Source organism: Argopecten irradians, chromosome 10 (assembly GCF_041381155.1).
Source record: "Argopecten irradians isolate NY chromosome 10, Ai_NY, whole genome shotgun sequence".
In the NCBI taxonomy this organism is placed as follows: domain Eukaryota; kingdom Metazoa; phylum Mollusca; class Bivalvia; order Pectinida; family Pectinidae; genus Argopecten; species Argopecten irradians.
Genome location: NC_091143.1, coordinates 2,236,720 through 2,260,563, shown reverse-complemented (window position 1 = coordinate 2,260,563; position 23,844 = coordinate 2,236,720). Strand labels below are relative to the sequence as shown.

Genomic DNA, 23,844 nt, shown 5'->3' with positions numbered 1-23,844 from the left:
GTCTACACACAACTTTTCATTAAGCTACGTGAATATTTACTCGCATTACGGTGTTCACAAGGTTCAATAATTATTATAATGCAAAGGGCAATAACTCCGAAAATGATTGTTGAATCAAGCTGATTTTCAAATGTGTCCGAGATCTTTCCAATGCTAGTCTTGATACAAAGTTTCATTAAGCTCGGTGCATATTTACTCAAGTTATCATGTTTACAAGATTCAATAATTATAATTGCAAAGAGCAATAACTCCGTAAGTAACGATCTAATCAGGTCAATTTTCTAACTTGTCCGAGATCTTTTCAGTTCTAGTCTAAATACAAATTGTCATGAAGCTGAGTGCATATTTATTCAAGTTATCGTATTCCAAAGGTCCAATAATAATTATTAGTGCAAAGGGCAATCACTCCGTAAATGATCATCGAATCAACTTGTCCGAGATCTTTCCTATGTTAGTCTTTACACAATTTTCATTAAGCTTGGTTCATATTTACTAAAGATATTGCTTTCACAAGGTCTAATAGTTATTATTAGTGCAAAGGGCAATAACCCCGTAAATTACTGTGTAATCAGGCTGATTTTTGAACTCGTCCGAGATCTTTCCAATATTAGTCTACATACAAAGTTTCATGAGGATCGTTTAATATTTACTCAAGTTATCGCGTTTACAATGTCCAATAATAATTTTTAGTGCAAAGGGCAATAACTCCGTAACTTACTATCAAATAACACTGATTTTCAAACTCGTCCGAGATCTTTCGAATGGTAGTCTACATACAAAGTTTCATTAAGATCGGTTCATATTTACTCAAGCTATTGCGTTCACAACGTGCAATAATAATTTTAGTGCAAAGGGCAATAACTCCGTAACTTACTATCGAATCACACTGATTTTCAAAATCGTCCGAGATCTTTCCAATGTTTTTTATTTTTTAACATTTAATGGCAATTTTAGCACTTTTATTTTTCACTTTAAAATATTGAAAAATAACATTAAAATGGGACAAAAATGTAAGCACACAGATCCCCCCCCCCCCCCCCCCCCCCCCGATTTTTCTGTCTGATTTAGAAATAGCAACCTTTTCCCTATTGATCCGTTTGATGCGTGTAGTTTTTACGTAAGAGTTACAATGCTAACAAGCTTGATAGAGTTTTTACGTAAGAGTTACAATGCTAACAAGCTTGTTAGAGTTTTTACGTAAGAGTTACAATGCTAACACAGGCATTTCTCATATTTACCATCCATCACATGGAACACTAACTGGTAATATAAATAGAGATTGCCACACATGACCTTTCTTTGTGAAATACAAATGTAGTAGTAAACGTTACTGTTAGCCGATTTATCTTCACTTCCGAAAAATCAAAGTGGATCCGAGATTAAATTATTAAACATAGTTAACAACTACATTGTAGTCTAACTTTACCGTGTTATACTATCATGTCCCCCCCCCAGATATTTTAGGTTACAATACCGGTATAAAATATGTATAACATTAACAACACATGTTCATATTGATATATTATTTATTGATATTTCCACTTCACCAATTCCTTGAAAATCGTATTTGCTATATACATGTACATTGTAATTGAAAAATGTGCTTAAATTCGAAACAGAATATGAAATATTAACCAAATAAATCCAAGAAAATATACTAAATACTCATCAAATTGCATCTATCTTTTATACAACCTGCATAACAATATAACCATCAGCAACGGACATTCTACACATGTAACACCTAACGTCATTATATCAACGGCTGGCACGCACTTTATCTACCCGACACGCACTTTATCTACCCGAAACGCACTTTATCAACCCGAAACGCACTTTATTTACCCGAAACGCACTTTATCCATCCGCTTTCACTTTGAACTTGTGATCAGTGTGAATAAGATACTTTCGGATAATAAATTGTTCTCATAAAATGGTTTCCAATGACGTAGAAGCATAGATTTTTTTGGGTTCATATCCATACTTTTTGTTTATTCTAGTGCATGAATTTAAATTATAAAGTAAACATCAAAATATATCTTACGTCCATTTAATTATATCACAATTATATTATTATGAGTCATATTGAGGTAAAAACGGTATAAAGCTAGTATATAAATAATCCGAAATAAAAGACCAAAATAAATTCAAAGTAAAATAAAATATTCAGCCACTATAGGACCCTCTTCAGTCCAAAATAACACTAACACCTATTATTAGGAGTATTATCGTTTATGTCTTACATTTACAATAAATTTTTCCTCGAGTTCAACAAACTTTATTGCAAGGATTTTCTCATATACGTCCTTGTTTATTGTAACTACCTTTTCATTTTCTATGTCGTACATACATCATATTGGCATACCAAGTCGTGTCCAATGTCTAACCGACCAATCCGTTTGTTTTGTGAGAGTCCTGTAATTAAACAGTTATTAGTGTTTACATAACATTTCAAGAATAAAATGTGTGCACCTGCTCGACATCACATACAGTTTAAGATAATGTGACTTTTAAATAAAAAATAATCATAAAATTCTTTCACCGAAAAATCTCCAGGGGAGGTTTCCAATAAATTGTGTTGAATTTCAGAACCTGATGCATGTGTGTTCTTTCTCGCTGAACTGAGAATGAAATATTTAATTGTCAATGTTTTAAATACATCACTAGATGGTACCATGCTAATTTTTGTGACCTCTCACGAGCGCACGTTGTCACGAGACCTGTAAACAATGGCCTGTGTGTAGGGTAATACCACGAACGGCTCGGCGCGTGTGTTCGCCCCCATCCCACTTAAAACAAAGAAGTGCAGACAATTATAAATCGCGTTTTGATTGGAGGATAAAGATAGGTACTTTAGTATGGAGAGATACGTCAGTGGTCTTAGACTCCATAACATTACCGAACTCTGAGTGACGGAGAAATGGAGACCTTGAAGATGTACGTATCCTTGATGCTGCTGGTAAGTCAATGCTTTATTTCTAAATTAAAAAGATCATAACATTGATTTAATTTTAGGATACAGAGATTCACCAAATTAATCATCTTATTTTACACAGAGATTCGTCAAATTATTTATCTTATTTTCATATCCAGTTTTGGGTACGTAGGTTTCATACAGAGATATGTCAAATTAATTATCTTATTTTCATATCCAGTTTTGGGTAGTAGTTTTTATACAGAGATATGTCAAATTAATAATCTTATTTTCATATGCAGTTTTGGGTACGTAGGTTTTATACAGAGATATGTAAAATTAATTATCTTATTTTAATATCCAGTTTTGGGTACGTAGGTATTACACAGAGATTCGTCAAATTAATTATCTTATTTTCATATCCAGTTTTGGGTACGTAGGTTTTATACAGAGATATGTCAAATTAATTATCTTATTTTCATATCCAGTTTTGGGTAGTAGTTTTTATACAGAGATATGTCAAATTAATTATCTTATTTAAATATCCAGTTTTGGGTACGTAGGTATTACACAGAGATTCGTCAAATTAATTATCTTATTTTCATATCCAGTTTTGGGTACGTAGGTTTTATACAGAGATATGTCAAATTAATTATCTTATTTTCATATCCAGTTTTGGGTAGTAGTTTTTATACAGAGATATGTCAAATTAATTATCTTATTTTCATATCCAGTTTTGGGTACGTAGGTTTTATACAGAGATATGTCAAATTAATTATCTTATTTTCATATCCAGTTTTGGGTACGTAGGTTTTATACAGAGATATGTCAAATTAATTATCTTATTTTCATATCCAGTTTTGGGTAGTAGTTTTTTATACAGAGATATGTAAAATTAATAATCTTATTTTCATATCCAGTTTTGGGTACGTAGGTTTTATACAGAGATATGTCAAATTAATAATCTTATTTTCATATCCAGTTTTGGGTACGTAGGTTTTATACAGAGATATGTCAAATTAATTATCTTATTTTCATATCCAGTTTTGGGGTAGTAGTTTTTATACAGAGATATGTCAAATTAATTATCTTATTTTCATATCTAGTTTTGGGTAGTAGTTTTTATACAGAGATATGTCAAATTTGTTATCTTATTTTCATATCCAGTTTGGGGTACGTAGGTTTTATACAGAGATAGGTCATATTAATTATCTTATTTTAATATCCAGTTTTGGGTAGTAGTTTTTATACAGAGATATGTCAAATTAATTATCTTATTTTAATATCCAGTTTAGGGTCGTAGGTTTTATACAGGTATTCGTCAAATTAATTATCTTATTTTCATATCCAGTTTAGGGTAGTAGGTTTTATACATATACTCATCAAATCAATTATCTTATTTAAATATCCAGTTTAGGGTAGTAGGTTTTATACAGATATTCATCAAATTAATTATCTTATTTTTAATATCCAGTTTAGGGTAGTAGGTTTTATACAGATATTCATCAAATTAATTATCTTATTTTAATATCCAGTTTAGGGTTTTATACAGAGATTCGTCAAATTAATTATCTTATTTTAATATCCAGTTTAGGGTTTTATACAGAGATTCGTCAAATTATTTATCTTATTTTAATATCCAGTTTAGGGTAGTAGGTTTTAAACAGATATTCATCAAATTAATTATCTTATTTTTAATATCCAGTTTTGAGTCGTAGGTTTTATACAGATATTCATCAAATTAATTATCTTATTTTTAATATCCAGTTTTGGGTCGTAGGTATTACACAGAGATCCGTCAAATTAATTATCTTATTTTAATATGCAGTTTAGGGTATACGTAGTGGGTATTATACAGAGATTCACCAAATTAATTATCTTAATTTAATTTCCAGTTTAAAAAATACACTTCAGGGGTTACTCTTACTGTAGATATATCCACAACGGCAGTGATTCTAACCAACAGTATATAATATATTTATTACTACAGTATCGGTACTTTAACATACATCCAAATTGTTGGTTAGAAATCCGTGCCAGAACCCTGTGGTGACCTGGGTCAGGTCCCTGTGGTGATCTGGGTATCATTGAGGGGGGAAATCCTAAAACCATAATCAAAGTGTATAGAGATCATTGACTTATAATTTATCTGAACAACACTGAAATAGTAATTTTCAATAATAATGTATAATTCATCCTAAACATTTATTTAAGCTTATATCAATACATATCATCCTCAGTCCCATGTGCTAAAAGATAACTGAGCGATTAGACTATATTTATCATGCATTTTAAACGGAACAAATATGGTAGTAGCCCAATAACACATTTGAATGATAAGTATATATAGTGTTATTCAGAGTCACTATGTATTTATTCATACAAGTAGATGACCATCTTGGATTTGACTTTTAAAACTTTTACAGCTCTTCCCAAGAAGTTCTCACAGGGACCTGAGAATTAGTTAGAGTTTATATCAATATAGACCCACTAGAGTGCCCAGACGGTGTCTTTAACGTTGAATTAACGTTGAATTACACACGTAAATGCGTACATATCGTTTACACGTACTTTCCTTGTCTATTACAGGTGCTCGGTGTTGTCTGGCGGAGATAAGGTAAGTGTATGGGTACATAGAGTCTAACTGTTTACAACGTACAGGTAAGGGTATGGGCCATAGAGGTCTGGCTGTCAAAACAGCGGGGATACAGGTACGTGTATGGGCCATAGAGGTCTGACTGTTAAAAACAGCGGGAATACAGGTAAGTGTATGGGCCATAGAGGTTTGACTGTTAAAAACAGCGGGGATACAGGTAAGTGTATGGGCCATAGAGGTCTGACTGTTAAAACAGCGGGAATACAGGTAAGTGTACGGGCCATAGTTGGTATGGCTGTTAAAACAAAGGGGATACAGGTAAGTGTATGGGCCATAGAGGTCTGTTTAAAACAGCGGGATACAGGTAAGTGTATGGGCTATAGAGGGTCTGACTGTTTTAAAACAGCGGGAATACAGTTAGTGTACGGCCATAGAGGTCTGACTGTTATTAACAGCGGGGATACAGGTAAGTGTATGGGCCATAGAGGTCTGACTGTTAAAACAGTGGGGATACAGGTAAGTATATTTGCCATAGAGGTCTGACTGTTAAAACAGCGGGGATACAGGTAAGTGTATGGGTCATAGAGGTTTGGCTGTTAAAACTCGGGGATACAGGTAAGTGTAACGGGTCATAGAGGTCCTGACTGTTAAAAACAGCGGGATACAGGTAAGTGTATGTGTCATAGAGGTCTGGCTGTTTAAAACAGCGGGGATACAGGTAAGTGTATTGGTTGACCATAGAGGTCTGACTGTTAAAACAGCGGGATACAGGTAAGTATATTTGCCATAGAGGTCTGACTGTTAAAACAGCGGGGATACAGGTAAGTGTATGGGCCATAGAGGTCTGACTATTAAAACAGCGGGGATACGGGGGTAAGTGTATGGGCCATAGAGGTCTGACTGTTAAAAACAGCGGGGGGATACGGGTAAGTGTATGGGCCATAGAGGTCTGACTGTTAAAACAGCGGGATACAGGTAAGTATTTGGGCCATAGAGGTCTGACTGTTAAAAACAGCGGGATACAGTAAGTGTATGGACCTATAGATAGTCCTGACTGTTAAAACAGTGGGAATACAGGTAAGGTTATTAAACGGGCCATAGAGTTCTGGCTGCTAAAACAGCGGGGATACAGGTACGTATGGGCCATAGAGGTCTGACTGTTAAAACAGCGGGATACAGGTACAGTGTATGGGCCATAGAAAGTCTGGGCTGTTAAAACAATGGGGATACAGGTGAGTGTAATGGTGCCATAGAGGTCTGGCTGTTAAAAACAGCGGGAATACAAGTAAGTGTATGGCCATAAACGTGTAGCTGTTAAAACAGTGGGGATACAGGTAAGTGTACGGGCCATAGAGTTCTGAACTGTTAAAACAGCGGGAATACAGTAAGTGTACAGTTTTATGGGCCTAGAGGTCTGACTGTTAAAACAGCGGGAATACAGGTAAGTGTGTGGGCCATAGAGGTCTGGCTGTTTAAAACAGTGGGCATACAGGTAAGTGTATGGACCATAAACGGTCTAGCTGTTAAAACAGCGGGGATACAGGTAAGTGTACGGGCCATAGAGGGTCTGGCTGCTAAAAAACAGCGTGGGGATACAGGTACGTATGGGCCATAGAGGTCTGGCGGTTTAAAACAGGGGGATACAGGTACATGTGGTATGGGCCCATAGAGGTCCTGACTGTTAAAACAGCGCGGATACAGGTAAGTGTATGGGTCATAGGGGTCTGACTGTTAAAACAGTGGGGATACAGGTACGTGTATGGGCCATAGATGTCTGGCTGTTAAAACACGCGGGAATTCAAGTAAGTGTATGGGCCATAGAGGTCTGACTGTTAAAAACAGCGGGAATACAGGTAAGTGTTTGGGCTTATAGAGTTCTGGCTGTTAAAACAGTGGGGATACATGTAAGTGTGTGGGCCATAGAGGTCTGACTGTTTAAAACAGCGGGGTGGGGTGGATTTACAGGTAAGTGTATGGGCCATAGAGGTCTGATTGTTAAACAGCGGGGATACAGGTAAGTGTATGGGCCATAGAGGTCTGATTGTTAAAACAGCGGGATACAGGTACGGGGCCATAGAGAGTCTGGCTGTTAAAACAGCGGGATACAGGTAAGTGTATGGTGCCATATAGAGGTCTGACTGTTAAAACAGCGGGATACAGGTAAGTGTATGGGCCATAGAGGTCTGGCTGTTAAAACAGCGGGGATACAGGTAAGTGTATGGGCCATAGAGGTCTGGCTGTTAAAACAGCGGGGATACAGGTACGTGTATGGGCCATAGAGGTCTGAAATTTAAAACAAAGGGGATACAGGTACTGTATGGGCCATAGATCCTGGCTTTAAAACAATATGTCGTGGTAAATTATGGGCCAAGAGTCCTAAAACTTGTTGTTTAACGAATATTTTACATTTTCTACATGAATAAATTTAAATTGGCCATAGAGTATTAACTTCTTAACTTAACATAATAAGTGTATGGTTTTCCATTCCGATGGTTGATTAAAAAAAATATGGACAAAATGTATTAATGTCCCTAAGATCCATCCTGTGTCAACACAAGAGGATAGTACATTGTCTGTCTAGGGCACATAGATCCTATAATATGGCATAATTCACAGGGTATTAGTAATGATAAAAAATATTAGTACCTAATCATAAATTTTAGTTAACAGTGTAAGTAGGATACATTTTACAAATCTGTATGGGCCGTTATGTGCCTGTCTACGTTGATATCAGGTTGTAGGAATTATGGGCATTACGCAGGGCCTGAAATACAGGCAATGTCACAGTGATGGTAAATATCGATGTAACAGGGGCCTGAAATACGGCATTGTAAATTGTGAATCACTAGTAATGGTTAAATAAATCTCTAAAATCAGTGGAATAAAATAAGTACAAATTGGTATAGTTTTAGGCTTTAAAACAGCGATGACGTGTATTCTAAAGTTATAGTTTTTACCTTATAAAATTACAAATTAACAGTGCATTTCGTATATTTAAATCTATTAAAACACTAACATGGTAATATCAATGTAGATCGATATGGCAGTTTATACTTGTTTGTTTGAAAAATTCCGTAAGATAAGTGTTTGGTTACAATTATGTTACAGTTGTAATGTATATGTTCCACTTCTAAAAATCAATGGTGGATGTGGGTAATTCCATTAAAACGTATGTAAAGGGCTGTTAATTTGGGCTATCTGTTAGCCTGACTTTAAAGAGTTATTTTTTTTGATTAAGATATTTTGCTTTTCATGTTTGTTTGTACATATGCTAATATTCTGTTGCCTTAAAACACGGGTTACAATACCAAATACTTAATATGTATAACATTTAACAAAGATGTTCATACAAATTGTATCTGTTGTTATGTCTTCAATATTCGAGATTAAAAAGCGCAACAGCCATGAAACATCTTAGATTGCAACGGATTTACATGTAACGTGAATGAAAATGCTAACATTGTTCTAAGATAGTTACATCAATAATAAATATTTTAACTCAAATAAATACCCGAAAAATTATATCAACTCTACCGAAAATGCAGATGACTTATTTACAAACTGATAATACTTTAATCCATCAACAAAGTGATGGGACATTTAACTCCATGTTTGAACAAAGTTATTTTTATCAAACGGATTTGTTATGTTGATAAATATTGTACCATTTCGCATAAAATTAAAATGTGTTAATAAACCGATTATAGAACGCATGGTTAATTATGCGCGTCCGAAGAGGATGAGCCACTTATCAATTTTTCAAAATTGTGATCAGTTGTGAAAGCAAATGTAAATAGTCAAGATTTTCTCATACATTCCGACGTCCATATTTTAACTAGTAATAAAGTCACGACTTTTTTGGTCATATTAATAACATTAAAAACATTTTGTATATCAGTGACTGAAATAAGCTATGAATTTTATCAATAAATTCTGAGAAATCAAAATAAATTATCTATTAAGTCCACTTTGAATATTACGGCCTTACAGTCCGTTTTGAAAATAAAACTGGAATAACAACTCTAGTTATTCTGGAGTATTAAAAGACCAAAATGTTTAGGTCATTAAAAAGACTTAAATTATTAGCCACATAGGATGACTTTTATACATTTATGTCAAAATACCTAAGGTATCATTTCTCTAGGACACAGTACTCGGAATGTACATGTTTTACATTTACAATATTAATTTTCAAAGAAAATGTTTCAACAAAGTTTACAAAATGTAAATTACCTTTGTTTTTAATATTGAAATGTAGTAATATCCGTGTTTTGTCATTATATTTATTCCCATTTAATACGATCATTTCAAGTAATTACCTATTGTGTGAACCCATGTAATTAAACTTTGTCAACATCACAAGAATAACAATTTAAACAAATGTAATGTGACTTATGTGATTTTATGTAAAAATATATTTTGGTAAAATTATTTCACCCGAAAAATCTTGTTACAATAAATTGGTCACTGTTATATTTTCAGAACCTGATGCATTATGTTTTTCTTTTTATGAATCGCATTTGGTTTCAGCAAAGAATAAAAATTTAAATTGTCAATGTTTGTTTAAAGACCCACACACCCCCCAATGGTAACTCACAAAGGGCTCCGACCTGTCATATCAATGATGTCGAACGAGACCGCCTTTATATCTACTGGCCCAAATAGGCTCCGAAGGCCCATTGTAGTACTAAAGTTAGTTAGTCCGAAGGCCACATTTAGTCTAAAGGCGCGTTAGTCCAAGGGCCCCAACATCCAAAAAACAGATAATACTAAATGGAATTTTATATGAAAATCGAACAGTAAGTTCGAAAAGACGAACCAAAAGTTTCATTATGGTTTTCAAATGGTTTTCTTTCAATATAAAATGTTCATGTGACTCTATTATTTTGATATGAAATAATGATAATAACAACAAATTTGCGAATTTTAAAAAAGATGCAAATCTTGAAATACGTAAGTTTACGTATCTGTGATATTAAAATGTTTATTGTTCATTTTATAATGTACATTGCAAATTTCGGTTTTAAAACATCTCCTACCATAAAATATCCATTTGTCGGACCATTTCCGTCATTATGGGTAAAATAAATTAAATCATGTACATATTGCACTAGTTAACGTTAATTTTTTTTATAGGTATTCATGATTTTCATTTTTGAGCGATTTTTATTATCATTTATTGACGGTGCAGTTAATCCTAATATTGACAATCAAATTACAGTTACATAATCTTACATCATACATCTTTGCGTAAGTTTTTGACCTTGCACGAAATGATTGTCAAACTTGACTTCCATAGAAATATTGCAATAGCATATTTTCATATCATGTTTATAAAATGTTTTCGTAAATTTAATACAGAGATTCGTCAATTTAAAAACTTATAAATTGTTATTTATATCCATTTTCGGACTAACGGGTTTTCGGACTAACAATAAGACTATTGGGCCTTCGTCTAAAGGGCCTTCGGACTATTGGACCTTCGGACTATCGGGTTTTGGAAATCAGTCGTAGGAGATATATTGGGTGTAGTCAGGTATACGTCAAAAATAATGCTTATCGGCTTATGGGCGCATATCCCAAATTTGGTACAGGTCCAAGATATGGCTGTAAATAGGTAAATAACATATAAAATCTCTTCCAGATTCATAGGGTGAACATTAAGGTTTTTACAAAGCTTTAGACAAATTAAATTTTCTAACCCGTGTTCAAAGCACAGTTTTTACCGACCGTAATGCACTCTGGGATATATTGATATAAATAATCTCTGTGTTTTAAATGAATGGATATGTTGTTATTTTTTCCAGGTTGTGGGGGAAAACTGCTGATGTGTATTTTTCTCCTGGATTCGTCAACAGCATCTAATCTGACCACGACAAACAGCTCGAGTTTTCAAAGACGTAGTCACCATGTTCGACAATTTATACAGGACAAAACTCGTATTGGAATGGCGATATTTTCATATCCGAGGTATTTAACTTCCAGGCCTATATACAGCCCAACTGACAGTATGCCTTTACCAAAGTACCGTATTTGAGTGGCAGAACCAATTTTGCATTAGCATTACGTAAAATACGGCAACACGTTTTCACATCAAATAAGGCCCGTGAAAATGTCTCCCATATCTTGTGGTTATAACCGATGGGGGCTGGTTTCAGATACAGGCACGTGAAGCAAATCTGCTCCATAACATGGGCGTTAATGTTTCGCCGTCGGGGTAACAAAGAACGTGAACAATAATGGAATCAGATTGCTAGTCTGCCAAAGGGGAGATGGTCAGAGCTTCTTGTTCAACGTGCTCAAATATGAAGACCTTGACACACATCAAGGATTCGCTGGTCAACCCGAATATGTAAAGTGGCAGGTCTCTAATCTGGTAAAAAATGCTTCGGCCGCTGAGTCGTTCATGATTTCTCATAATGCAGTCTATGGTATTGATTTTTTTTTTATTTTGTAGTATCTGAGACAGAAGTCTCAAATGACCTATTCTAATCGCCTTTTGTGTCATCCAGTCTTCCGTCGTCCGTCGTATACGTCGTATGTCCGTAAACAATTTACATTTTTTCGACTTCTTCTCCAAAACTGGTATGAAGCAATTTCAATGAAATTTTGCACAAATCTTCTAAGGCATAAGGCCAATCAAAATTGTGAATTATATGGTCCCCATTATACAGGTGGGCTGTGGGAAGAGCCATTCGGGGTAAAATTTTGTACAATTATAGCAAAAATTTCTTCTCTACTCACTGATGTGGTAGAATCAAATACTCCAGTATTCATAGATAGAACAAGAGGTCCGTAAGGTCATTTACAAAAATTGTGAATTATATGACCCTGGTTTTCTTAGTTTCCCCTGGGGAGGTTAGGTTTACTATAGTTTATATATCACTAAACACATTTTTGAGGCATTAATTGGTCATTTGTAATAGGAAATGAGTCAAATGTTGTCAGAATTATCAGTATGAGATGGCCATTTAATCATATTAACAAATTTTCTATATTGACCCCCAGGGGACAGGGGCCCTAGGGGCGGGGTAAAAAGGGGACAAAAATTCCAGTGCTTGAACTTCAAAAAAATCTTTTTCTTCTGAAATTCTGTTTCTAGATAATGGTTTTTAAATACTTTTCATAAATAGAAATATCTATTAAGGTCCTTTACAAAAAATTTGAATTATATGACCCTGGGGTTTCACGAGATTCATTCAATTTTACTATATTTATATAGGAAAAAACACATTTAGAGCATTTTTTGCTCATTTTCATTGGAACCTGACACGAGTCAAATTGGTTAGAATTATTAGCCTGGAGATATCATTTTTGAATCATATCCATATTGGTCCAGGCATTATCCCCTTTAGGGCAGTAGGGGCGGGCCCAAAAAAGGTCAAAAATAAGCTAAAACTTCAAAAAAATATATCTTCAAAATTTGGAAATGGTACGTATTTACCACTTTTATAGATGAAAAGGATTAAAGTTAAATATTATAAAAAAATTTAAATTATATGACCCTGGGGTCTCATTTTAGTATCATTACAGTACGTTTATCTACTATAGTTTATATAGGAAAAACACATTAATTAATGATTTTTTTGCATTTTCATACGTTTGAGTCAAACTTGGTTTAGACAGAGATCCTGAAATTTAGGATTATCTTATTTCCTCATATCCACATTGGTCTCCTGGTCCCCCTGGGGGCAGAGTTTTAAAAAAGAGTCAAAATAGTCTAAAACTTAAAAATCTTCTAAAATTCTGGAAATTAGAAAAAAATATTACAAATTGATAAGTCTTAGGTTTTTATACAAAAAATTGTGAATTATATGAATTTGGGGTCTCACGTTTACCCCTGGGGAGGGGTCAAGTTTACTTAAGTTTTTATACAGAAAAACATATTAATTATCTTATTTGTCCATTCACAGGTTTGAAGGAAGTCAAATACTCTTATACAGACTAAAAAGTCAAATTGAATTAAATTTTATAAATCACTGATCAACTTCAAGGCCCAGCAATAGTGTTTATATGTCAAGTTTCATTATTTGTTTCAAATTAAATTTCTTAACTTTCAGGTATCCTGTTAAGGCCCATGGGTATCGTTGTTATTACACATGATATTCCTTTTTACAAATTTTTTTTTTTTATTTTTATTATTATTTTAGACTGAGGTTTTATACATCGTTTCATTTTACAGAATTACATCATATTACTTAATGACATATACACATGCACATACGTTAATTTTTATCTATAGAGAGTATAATCAAATGTTACGTCATATCTGATATATCATGTTTAGGTTAGTGTTTATTAATACAGAAAATTATTGTAGGATACAATATTACTTATGCCTGGTCTATTTTTTGCATATTTTCTGGGGGTTAACATATATGTGGAGTTTATAGTTTCTAAATCTCTATTTTTTGATAAAGACTTTGCATGATTCCAATCGGGTAATAATTTCTTTTTTTCTTAACCATTTATATTATTTTTATACAAAATTAAAATTAATTATACGCTTCACATCTTTTATTATAACTCCAAATTAGGGTACGTAATTTATCTGGTTTCCTTCATTTCTATGATAATATGCAAACAAAGTTTGTGAACTTGTCCACAAAAGATTGAATTGTACACAGTCCAGTTTAGGTGGCATATTGTTTTGGTGCTCCACTGCAAATTAACAAACATTCTCCATTCTCAAGTATGTAACGCTTTAATAACGTAATTTGTAAATAAAATTCTGTGATTAATTCTATATGGTAAGCTTTGTAATTTGGAATCCTGTGTTTTTATATAAGAAACAACGTGGTAAACCTACCCCCTGATCTGTTATTTCCCCAAAATAACATGCCCATCTCTCCTGGGACTTTATAGAGTTTTATACAGAATATTGTAAAATTCTTATTTTTTTGTAAAAGTCCGTAAAAGTTTTTCAGGAAAAATAAGTTTTCATTTACAACAGATTCAATATCAAATTAATTATATGTAAATTTATTCATTTCCACTTTTTTAGCACTTGTAGACTATTAACAGACATTATCCCAAAAATTAAAAGGAATTCGTTTTTTTTTACAAATTTATTAAATGTTCAAAAAATTCCCATGACTATTTACATATCCAAGGGCCCATGAGCCTTTATACGGTCACCTGATACTTCATACAAATTAGTTACGTAATTTACCTAGCCATGATCCTTTTGTTAGGAAAGTAGGAACATCATCTAATAGGTCTACACAAAAATTAAGCTACGTGAATATTTACTCGCCTTACGGTGTTCACAAGGTTCATTATTATTATAATGCAAAGGGCAATATATCCGTAAATCATTTTAATCAAACTGATTCTGTCAAATGTAATTATCTTTCCAATTAAGTCATGATACAAAGTTTTTTTCATTAAGGGTGCATATTTACTCAAGTTATCATTTTACAAGATTCAATAATGTATTATCTTGCAAAGAGCAATATCCGTAAGTAACTGATCTAATCAGGTCAATTTTCTAACTTGTCCGAGATCTTTTCAATTCTAGTCTAAATACAAATTGTCATGAAGCTGAGTGCATATTTATTCAAGTTATCGTATTCCAAAGGTCCAATAATAATTATTAGTGCAAAGGGCAATCACTCCGTAAATGATCATCGAATCAACATATCCGAGATTTTCCTATGTAAGTCTTTATACACACCAAATTATTTTCATATTAAGCTTGGTTCATATTTACTAAAGATATTGCTTTCACAAGGTCTAATATTTTATTTAGTGCAAAGGGCAATAACCCCGTAAATTACTGTGATAATCTAGGCTATTTTTTGTGAAACTCGTATATCTTTCTATTATTAGTCTACATACATCAGTTTACATTAGGATCGGTTAATATTTACTCAAATTATCGCGTTTACAATTTCATAACAATTTTTAGTGGGGCAATAATTTAACTTACTACAGAATTCACAAATTATTTTTCAAATTTCGTATCCAGTCTTTGTGGAATGGTAGTCTGTATACACATTTTCAAAATTAATTATCGGTTCATTATTAATACTCCAGTTTATTGCGTAGGTTTTAACGTGCAATATAATTTCAAGTGCAAATGGCAATTATCTTAACTTTTTACATCGAATCACACCTGTTTTCAAAATCGTCCGTAGGTATTATACAGAGATCTTTCTCAATGTTTTTTATTTTTAAACATTTAATGGCATCCATTTAGCACTTTTATTTTTCACTTTAAAATATTGAAAAATAACATTAAAATGGGACAAAAATGTAAGGTTTTACACAGATCCCCCCCCCCCCCCCCCCCCCCCCCCCGTCCCCCCAGATTTTTCTGTCTGATTTAGAAATATCTTATTTTCCCTATTGATCCAGTTTAGCGTCGTAGTTTTTACGTAAGAGTTACTATGCTAACAGAGCTTGATCAGAGTTTTTACGTAAGAGTTACAATGCTAACAAGCTTGTTAGAGGTTTTTACGTAAGAGTTACAATGCTAACACATGCATTTCTCATATTTACCATCCATCACATGGAACACTAACTGGTAATATAAATAGAGATTGCCACACATGACCTTTCTTTGTGAAATACAAATGTAGTAGTAAACGTTACTGTTAGCCGATTTATCTTCACTTCCGAAAAATCAAAGTGGATCCGAGATTAAATTATTAAACATAGTTAACAACTACATTGTAGTCTAACTTTACCGTGTTATACTATCATGTTCCCCCCCCCACCCCAGATATTTTAGGTTACAATACCGGTACAAAATATGTAAAACATTAACAACAGATGTTCATATTAATGTATTATTTATTGATATTTCCACTTCACCAATTCCTTGAAAATCGTATTTGCTATATACATGTAATTGAAAAATATGCTAAAATTCGAAACAGAATATGAAATATTAACCAAATAAATCCAAGAAAATATACTAAATACTCATCAAATTGCATCTATCTTTTGTACAACCTGCATAACAATATAACCATCAGCAACGGACATTCTACACATGTAACACCTAACGTCATTATATCAACGGCTGGCACGCACTTTATCTACCCGACACGCACTTTATCTACCCGAAACGCACTTTATCAACCCGAAACGCACTTTATTTACCCGAAACGCACTTTATCCATCCGCTTTCACTTTGAACTTGTGATCAGTGTGAATAAGATACTTTCGGATAATAAATTGAGCAGATCATATCTTTATAAAATAGTTCCAAATGACGTAGAAGCATAGATTATTTTTGGTTCATATCCATACTTTTTGTTTATTCTAGTGCATGAATTTAAATTATAAAGTAAACATCAAAATATATCTTACGTCCCTTTAATTATATTACAATCATATTATTATGAGTCATATTGAGGTAAAAATGGTATAAAGCTAGTATATAAATAATCCGAAATAAAAGACCAAAATAAATTCAAAGTAAAATAAAATATTCAGCCACTATAGGACCCTCTTCAGTCCAAAATAACACTAACACCTATTATTAGGAGTATTATCGTTTATGTCTTACATTTACAATAAATTTTTCCTCGAGTTCAACAAACTTTATTGTAATTACCTTTTCATTTTCTATGTCAAACTTTATTGTAATTACCTTTTCATTTTCTATGTCGTACATACATCATATTGGCATACCAAGTCGTGTCCAATGTCTAACCGACCAATCCGTTTGTTTTGTGAGAGTCCTGTAATTAAACAGTTATTAGTGTTTACATAACATTTCAAGAATAAAATGTGTGCACCTGCTCGACATCACATACAATTTAAGATTATGTGACTTTTAAATAAAAAATAATCATAAAATTCTTTCACCGAAAAATCTCCAGGGGATGTTTCCAATAAATTGTGTTGAATTTCAGAACCTGATGCATGTGTGTTCTTTCTCGCTGAACTGAGAATAAAATATTTAATTGTCAATGTTTTAAATACATCACTAGATGGTACCATGCTAATTTTTGTGACCTCTCACGAGCGCACGTTGTCACGAGACCTGTAAACAATGGCCTGTGTGTAGTGTAATACCACGAACGGCTCGGCGCGTGTGTTCGCCCCCATCCCACTTAAAACAAAGAAGTGCAGACAATTATAAGGCGCGTTTTGATTGGAGGATAAAGACAGGTACTTTAGTATGGATAGATATACGTCAGTGGTCTTAGACTCCATAACATTACCGAACCCTGAGTGACGGTGAAATGGAGACCTTGAAGATGTACGTATCCTTGATGCTGCTGGTAAGTCAAGGCTTTATTTCTTAATCTAAAAAAAAATCATTACATTGATTTAATTTTAGGATACAGAGATTCACCAAATTAATCATCTTATTTTACACAGAGATTCGTCAAGTTAATTATCTTATTTTCATATCCAGTTTTGGGTCGTAAGTTTTATACAGAGATTCGTCAAATTAATTATCTTATTTTCATATCCAGTTTTGGGTCGTAGGTTTTATACACAGATTCGTCAAATTAATTATCTTATTTTCATATCCAGTTTAGGGTACGTAGGTTTTATACAGAGATTCGTCAAATTAATTATCTTATTTTCATATCCAGTTTAGGGTACGTAGGTATTACACAGAGATCCGTCAAATTAATTATCTTATTTTCATATCCAGTTTTGGGTACGTAGGTTTTTATACAGAGATATGTCAAATTAATTAATTATCTTATTTTCATATCCAGTTTTGGGTAGTAGTTTTTTATATACAGAGATATGTCAAATTAATTATCTTATTTAAATATCCAGTTTTGGGTACGTAGGTATTACACAGAGATTCGTCAAATTAATTATCTTATTTTCATATCCAGTTTTCTTGGGTACGTAGGTTTTATACAGAGATATGTCAAATTAATTATCTTATTTTCATATCCAGTTTTGGGTAGTAGTTTTTATACAGAATATGTCAAATTAATTATCTTATTTTCATATCCAGTTTATTGGTCACGTAGGTTTTATACAGAAATATTGTCAAATTAAATATCTCTTATTTTCATATCCAGTTTTGGGTACGTTAGGTTTTATACAGAGATATGTCAAATTAATTATCTTATTTTCATATCCAGTTTTGGGTACGTAGGTTTTTTTTTCATACAGAGATATGTCAAAAATTAATTAATCTTATTTTCATATCCAGTTTTGGGTACGTAGGTTTTATACAGAGATATGTAAATTAATCAATCGTATTTTCATATCCAGTTTTGGGTACGTAGGTTTTATACAGAGATATGTCAAATTAATTATCTTATTTTCATATCCAGTTTTGGGTAGTAGGTTTTATACAGAGATATGTCAAATTAATTATCTTATTTTCATATCCAGTTTTGGGGGTAGTAGGTTTTTATACAGAGATATGTCAAATTAATTATCTTATTTTCATATCCAGTTTTTGGGTTACGTAGGTTTTATACAGAGATAGGTCAAATTAATTATCTTATTTTCATATCCCAGTTTGGGGTAGTAGGTTTTTATACAGAGATAATGTCAAATTAATTATCTTATTTTTAATATCCAGTTTAGGGTCGTAGGTTTTATACAGAGATTCGTGCAAATTAATTATCTTATTTTCATATCCAGTTTAGGGTAGTAGGTTTTATACAGATATTCATCAAATTAATTATCTTATTTTCATATCCAGTTTAGGGTAGTAGGTTTTATACAGATATTCATCAAATTAATTATCTTATTTTCATATCCAGTTTAGGGTAGTAGGTTTTATACAGATATTCATCAAATTAATTATCTTATTTTTAATATCCAGTTTAGGGTTTTATACAGAGATTCGTTAAATTAATTATCTTATTTTAATATCCAGTTTAGGGTCGTAGGTTTTATACAGAGATTCGTCAAATTAATTTATCTTATTTTCATATCCAGTTTAGGGTAGTAGGTTTTAAACAGATATTCATCAAATTAATTATCTTATTTTTAATATCCAGTTTTGAGTCGTAGGTTTTATACAGATATTCATCAAATTAATTATCTTATTTTTAATATCCAGTTTTGGGTCGTAGGTATTTATACAGAGATCCGTCAAATTAATTATCTTATTTTATATCCAGTTTAGGGTATACGTAGGTATTATACAGAGATTCACCAAATTAATTATCTTATTTAATTTCCAGTTTAAAAAATACACTACACTTCAGGGGTTACTCTTACTGTAGATATATCCACAACGGCAGTGATTCTAACCAACAGTATATAATTATATATTACTACAGTATCGGGTAACATACATCCAAATTGTTGGTTAGAAATCCGTGCCAGAACCTGTGGTGACCTGGGTCAGGTCCCTGTTTTGAGGGTATCATTGAGGGGGGAAATCCTAAAACCAGAATCAAAGTGTATAGAGATCTTGACTTTAATTTATCTGAACAACACTGAAATAGTAATTTTCAATAAAATGTATAATTCATCCTAAACATTTATTTATCTTATATCAATACATATCATCCTCAGTCCCATAGTGCTTTTATACTGAGCGATTAGACTAATTTATCATGCATTTTAAACGGAACAAATAGGGTAGTAGCCCAATAACACATTTGAAATGATAAGTATATATAGTGATATTCAGATCACTATGTATTTATTCAATACAAGTAGATGACCATCTGGATTTTGACTTTAAAACTTTTACAGCCTTCTATCCCAAGAAAGTTCTCACGAGGAGGAGAACTGAGAATTAGTTTAGAGTTTATATCAATATAGACCCACTATAAGTGCCCAGACAAAGTCTTTACACGTTGGATTTAGTACATGCGTACCGTTGTATATATACACACAGTACATGTGGTACATATCGTTTACACGTACTTTCCTTGTCTTAACAGGTCTCGTGTGTCTGGCGGAGATACAGGGTAAGAGATATGGGACCATAGAGGTCATGGGCTGTTAAAAACAAAGGGAATAGGGTAAGTGTAAGGGGCCAATAGAAGATGCCCTGGTTTGTACAAAACCGCGGGGATACAGTACGTGTATGGGCCATAGAGAGTATAGACCGTTAAAACATCGGGATATACAGGTAAGTGTATGGGCCATAGGGGTTTGGCTGTAAAAACAGCGGGGGATACCAGGTAAGCTGCTAATGGACCATAGAAGTCTGACTGTGGTGGTAATGTCTGTTTAAAACAAAGGGAATACAGGTATGCTGTATGGGCCATAGAGGTCTGACTGTTAAAAACAGCAAGGGAATACAAGGTAAGGCTGTATGGTGGGCCATAGAGGTCTGACTGTTAAAACAGCGGGGATACAAGTAAGGTAAAAGTATGAACCATAGAACGTATGACTGCTGTTAAAACATGCGGGTATACAGGTACGTGTATGGGCCATAGAGGTCTGGCTGTTTAAACAGCAGGGAAACAGGTAAGTGTATGGGCCATAGAGGTCTGGCTGTTAAAACAGCCGGGGATACAGGTAAGTGTATGGGCTATAGAGGTCTGGCTGTTAAAAACAGCGGGGATACAGGTAAGTGTATGGGCCATAGAGGTCCTGCTGTATTAAACAGCGGGAATACCAAAGGTAAGTGTATGGGGCCATAGAGGTCTGGCTGTTAAAACAGCGGGGATACAGGTAAGTGTACGGGGCCAAAGAGACCTGGTGGCAGTAAAAACAAAGTGATACCGGTACGTGCCATAGAAGGTCTGGCTGTTAAAACAGCGGGGATACATGTAATGTAATGGGCATATAGAGGTCCTGACTTGTTAATACACAGCGGGATACCGGTAAGTGTATGGACCATAGAGGTCCTGGACTGTTAAAACAAAGGGGATACAGGATAAGTGTATGGGGCAATAGAGGTCTGCTGTTTATAACAGCGGGATACAGGTACAGTGTATGGGCTTATAGAGGTCTGGACTGTTTAAAGCATCGGGGAAACAGGGTAAATGTATGAGCCATAGGGTGTCCTGGCTGTTAAAACAGCGGGGATACAGGTACGTGTATGGGCAATAGAGGACTGGTTGTTTAAACACAGCGGGGGGATACAGGTAAGTGTAAGGGCCACATAGAGGTCTGGCTGTTAAAACAGTGGGGATACAGGTAAGTGTATGGGCCATAGAGGTCTGAGGCTGATTAAAACAGCGGGGATACAGGTAAGGTGTATGGGCCATAGAGGTCTGACTGTTAAAACAGCGCGGGAATACAGGGTAAGTGTAATGGGCCATAGAGGTCTGACTGTTAAAAAAGCGGGATACAGGTAAGTGTATGGTGCAATAGAGGTCTGGCTGTTAAAACAAAGTGGGATACAGGTACGTGTAATGGGCCATAGAGGTTACTGACTGTTAAAAAACAGCGGGGATACAAGTAAATGTATTTGCAACATAGAGGTATGGCTGTATAAAACAAAGGGTGATACAGGTAAGTGTATGGGCCATAGAGGTCTGATGACTGTAAAAATATCGCGGGATACAATCTAAATGTAATGATGCCATAGGGGTATGGCTGTATAAAACAAAGGGGAATACGAGGTAAGTGTACGAGGGGATGGGTGCCATAGAGGTGTCTGGCTGTTAAAACACGCGGGGATACAGGTAAGTTGTATGGGCCATAGAGGTCCTAGCTGTTTAAAACCAGGGGATACAGGTAAGTGAGTATGGGGCCATAGAGGTCTGGCATGTTAAAAACAAAGGGGATACAGGTAAGTGTATGGTCCATAGAAGTCTGGTTGTTAAAACAGCGGGATACAGGTACGGGGGCTCATACAGGTCCTGGTACAGTAAATGGGGTATAGAGCCAATGTAGGGCCATGGAGGTCTGGGCTTAAAACAGCGGGGATACAGGTAAGTGTATGATGGGCCATACTAGGTGTAGCTGTTAAAACAGCGGGGATACAGGTACATGTATGGGCCATAGAACGTGTATAGTTAAAAACAGCGGTGATACAGGTAAGTGTATGGGGCCATAGAGGTCTGGCTGTTTAAACAGCGGGGATACAGGTAAGTGTATGGGCCATAGAGGTCTGGCTGTTAAAACAAAGGGGATACAGGTACGTGTATGGGCCATAGAGGTCTGGCTGTTTAAACAGCGGGGATACAGGTAAGTGTATGGGCCATAGAGGTCTGACTGTTAAAACAAAGGGGATACAGGTAAGTGTATGGGCCATAGAGGTCTGGCTGTTAAAACAGCGGGGATACAGGTACGTGTATGGGCCATAGAGGTCTGACTGTTAAAACAGCGGGGATACAGGTAAGTGTTTGGGCCATAGAGGTCTGGCTGTTAAAACAAAGGGGATACAGGTACGTGTATGGGCCATAGAGGTCTGGCTGTTAAAACAGCGGGGATACAGGTAAGTGTATGGGCCATAGAGGTCTGGCTGTTAAAACAGCGGGGATACAGGTAAGTGTATGGGCCATAGAGGTCTGGCTGTTAAAACAAAGGGGATACAGGTAAGTGTATGGGCCATAGAGGTCTGGCTGTTAAAACAAAGGGGATACAGGTACGTGTGTGGGCCATAGAGGTCTGACTGTTAAAATATCGGGGATACAAGTAAATGTATGAACCATAGGGGTATGGCTGTTAAAACAAAGGGGATACAGGTACGTGTATGGGCCATAGAGGTCTGACTGTTATAACCAGCGGGAATACAGGTCATTGTATGGGCTAAAGAGGTCCTGACTGTTAAAACCCCAGCGGGATACAGGTAAGTGTACGGGCCATAGAGGTCTGACTGTTAAAACACCGCGGGATACAGGTAAGTGTAATGGTCCATAGAGGTCTGACTGTTAAAAACAGCGGAGATACAGGTACGTGTAATGGTCCATAGAGGGTCTGAACTGTTATAAACAAAGCGTGATACAGGAAAGTGATATGGGCTAAAGGAGGTCTGACTGTTAAAACAAAGGGGATACAGGTAAGTGTATGGGCCATAGAGGTCTGGCTGTTAAAACAGCGGGGATACAGGTAAGTGTATGGGCCATAGAGGTCTGGCTGTTAAAACAAAGGGGATACAGGTAAGTGTATGGGCCCATAGAGGTCTGGCTGTTTAAAAAAGGTATACAGGTACAAGAAGTGTGTATGGGCCATAGAGGTCTGACTGCATGTTAAAACAACAGCAGGGAATGGATACAAGGTAAGTGTATGGGCCATAGAGGTCTGACTGTAAAACAAAGGGGGATACAGGTACGTGTATGGGCCATAGAGGTGTCTGGCTGTTAAAACAGCGGGGATACAGGTACGTGTATGGGCCATAGAGGTCTGGCTGTTTAAACAGCGGGGATACAGGTAAGTGTATGGGCCATAGAGGTCTGACTGTTAAAACAAAGGGGATACAGGTAAGTGTATGGGCCATAGAGATCTGGCTGTTAAAACAAGCAGGATACAGGTACGT

General features: G+C 34.9%; 1 protein-coding gene across 2 annotated transcripts in view; it reads left to right on the top strand.

Moving 5' to 3' along the window:
- Positions 1-2,879: 2,879 nt before the first annotated feature.
- The window catches only part of LOC138332884 (cartilage matrix protein-like), a 56,340-nt gene continuing 35,375 nt past the window's right edge, over positions 2,880-23,844 (top strand). The window contains exon 1 of one of the 2 annotated variants that reach the window (XM_069280883.1): positions 2,880-2,959. In XM_069280883.1, the coding sequence (XP_069136984.1) occupies positions 2,921-2,959 (39 nt within the window). In that variant the 5' untranslated portion in view covers positions 2,880-2,920. Of the gene's footprint in view, positions 2,960-17,689; positions 17,750-23,844 lie in introns of those variants that run through there. The other variant, XM_069280884.1, reaches the window with a different exon arrangement.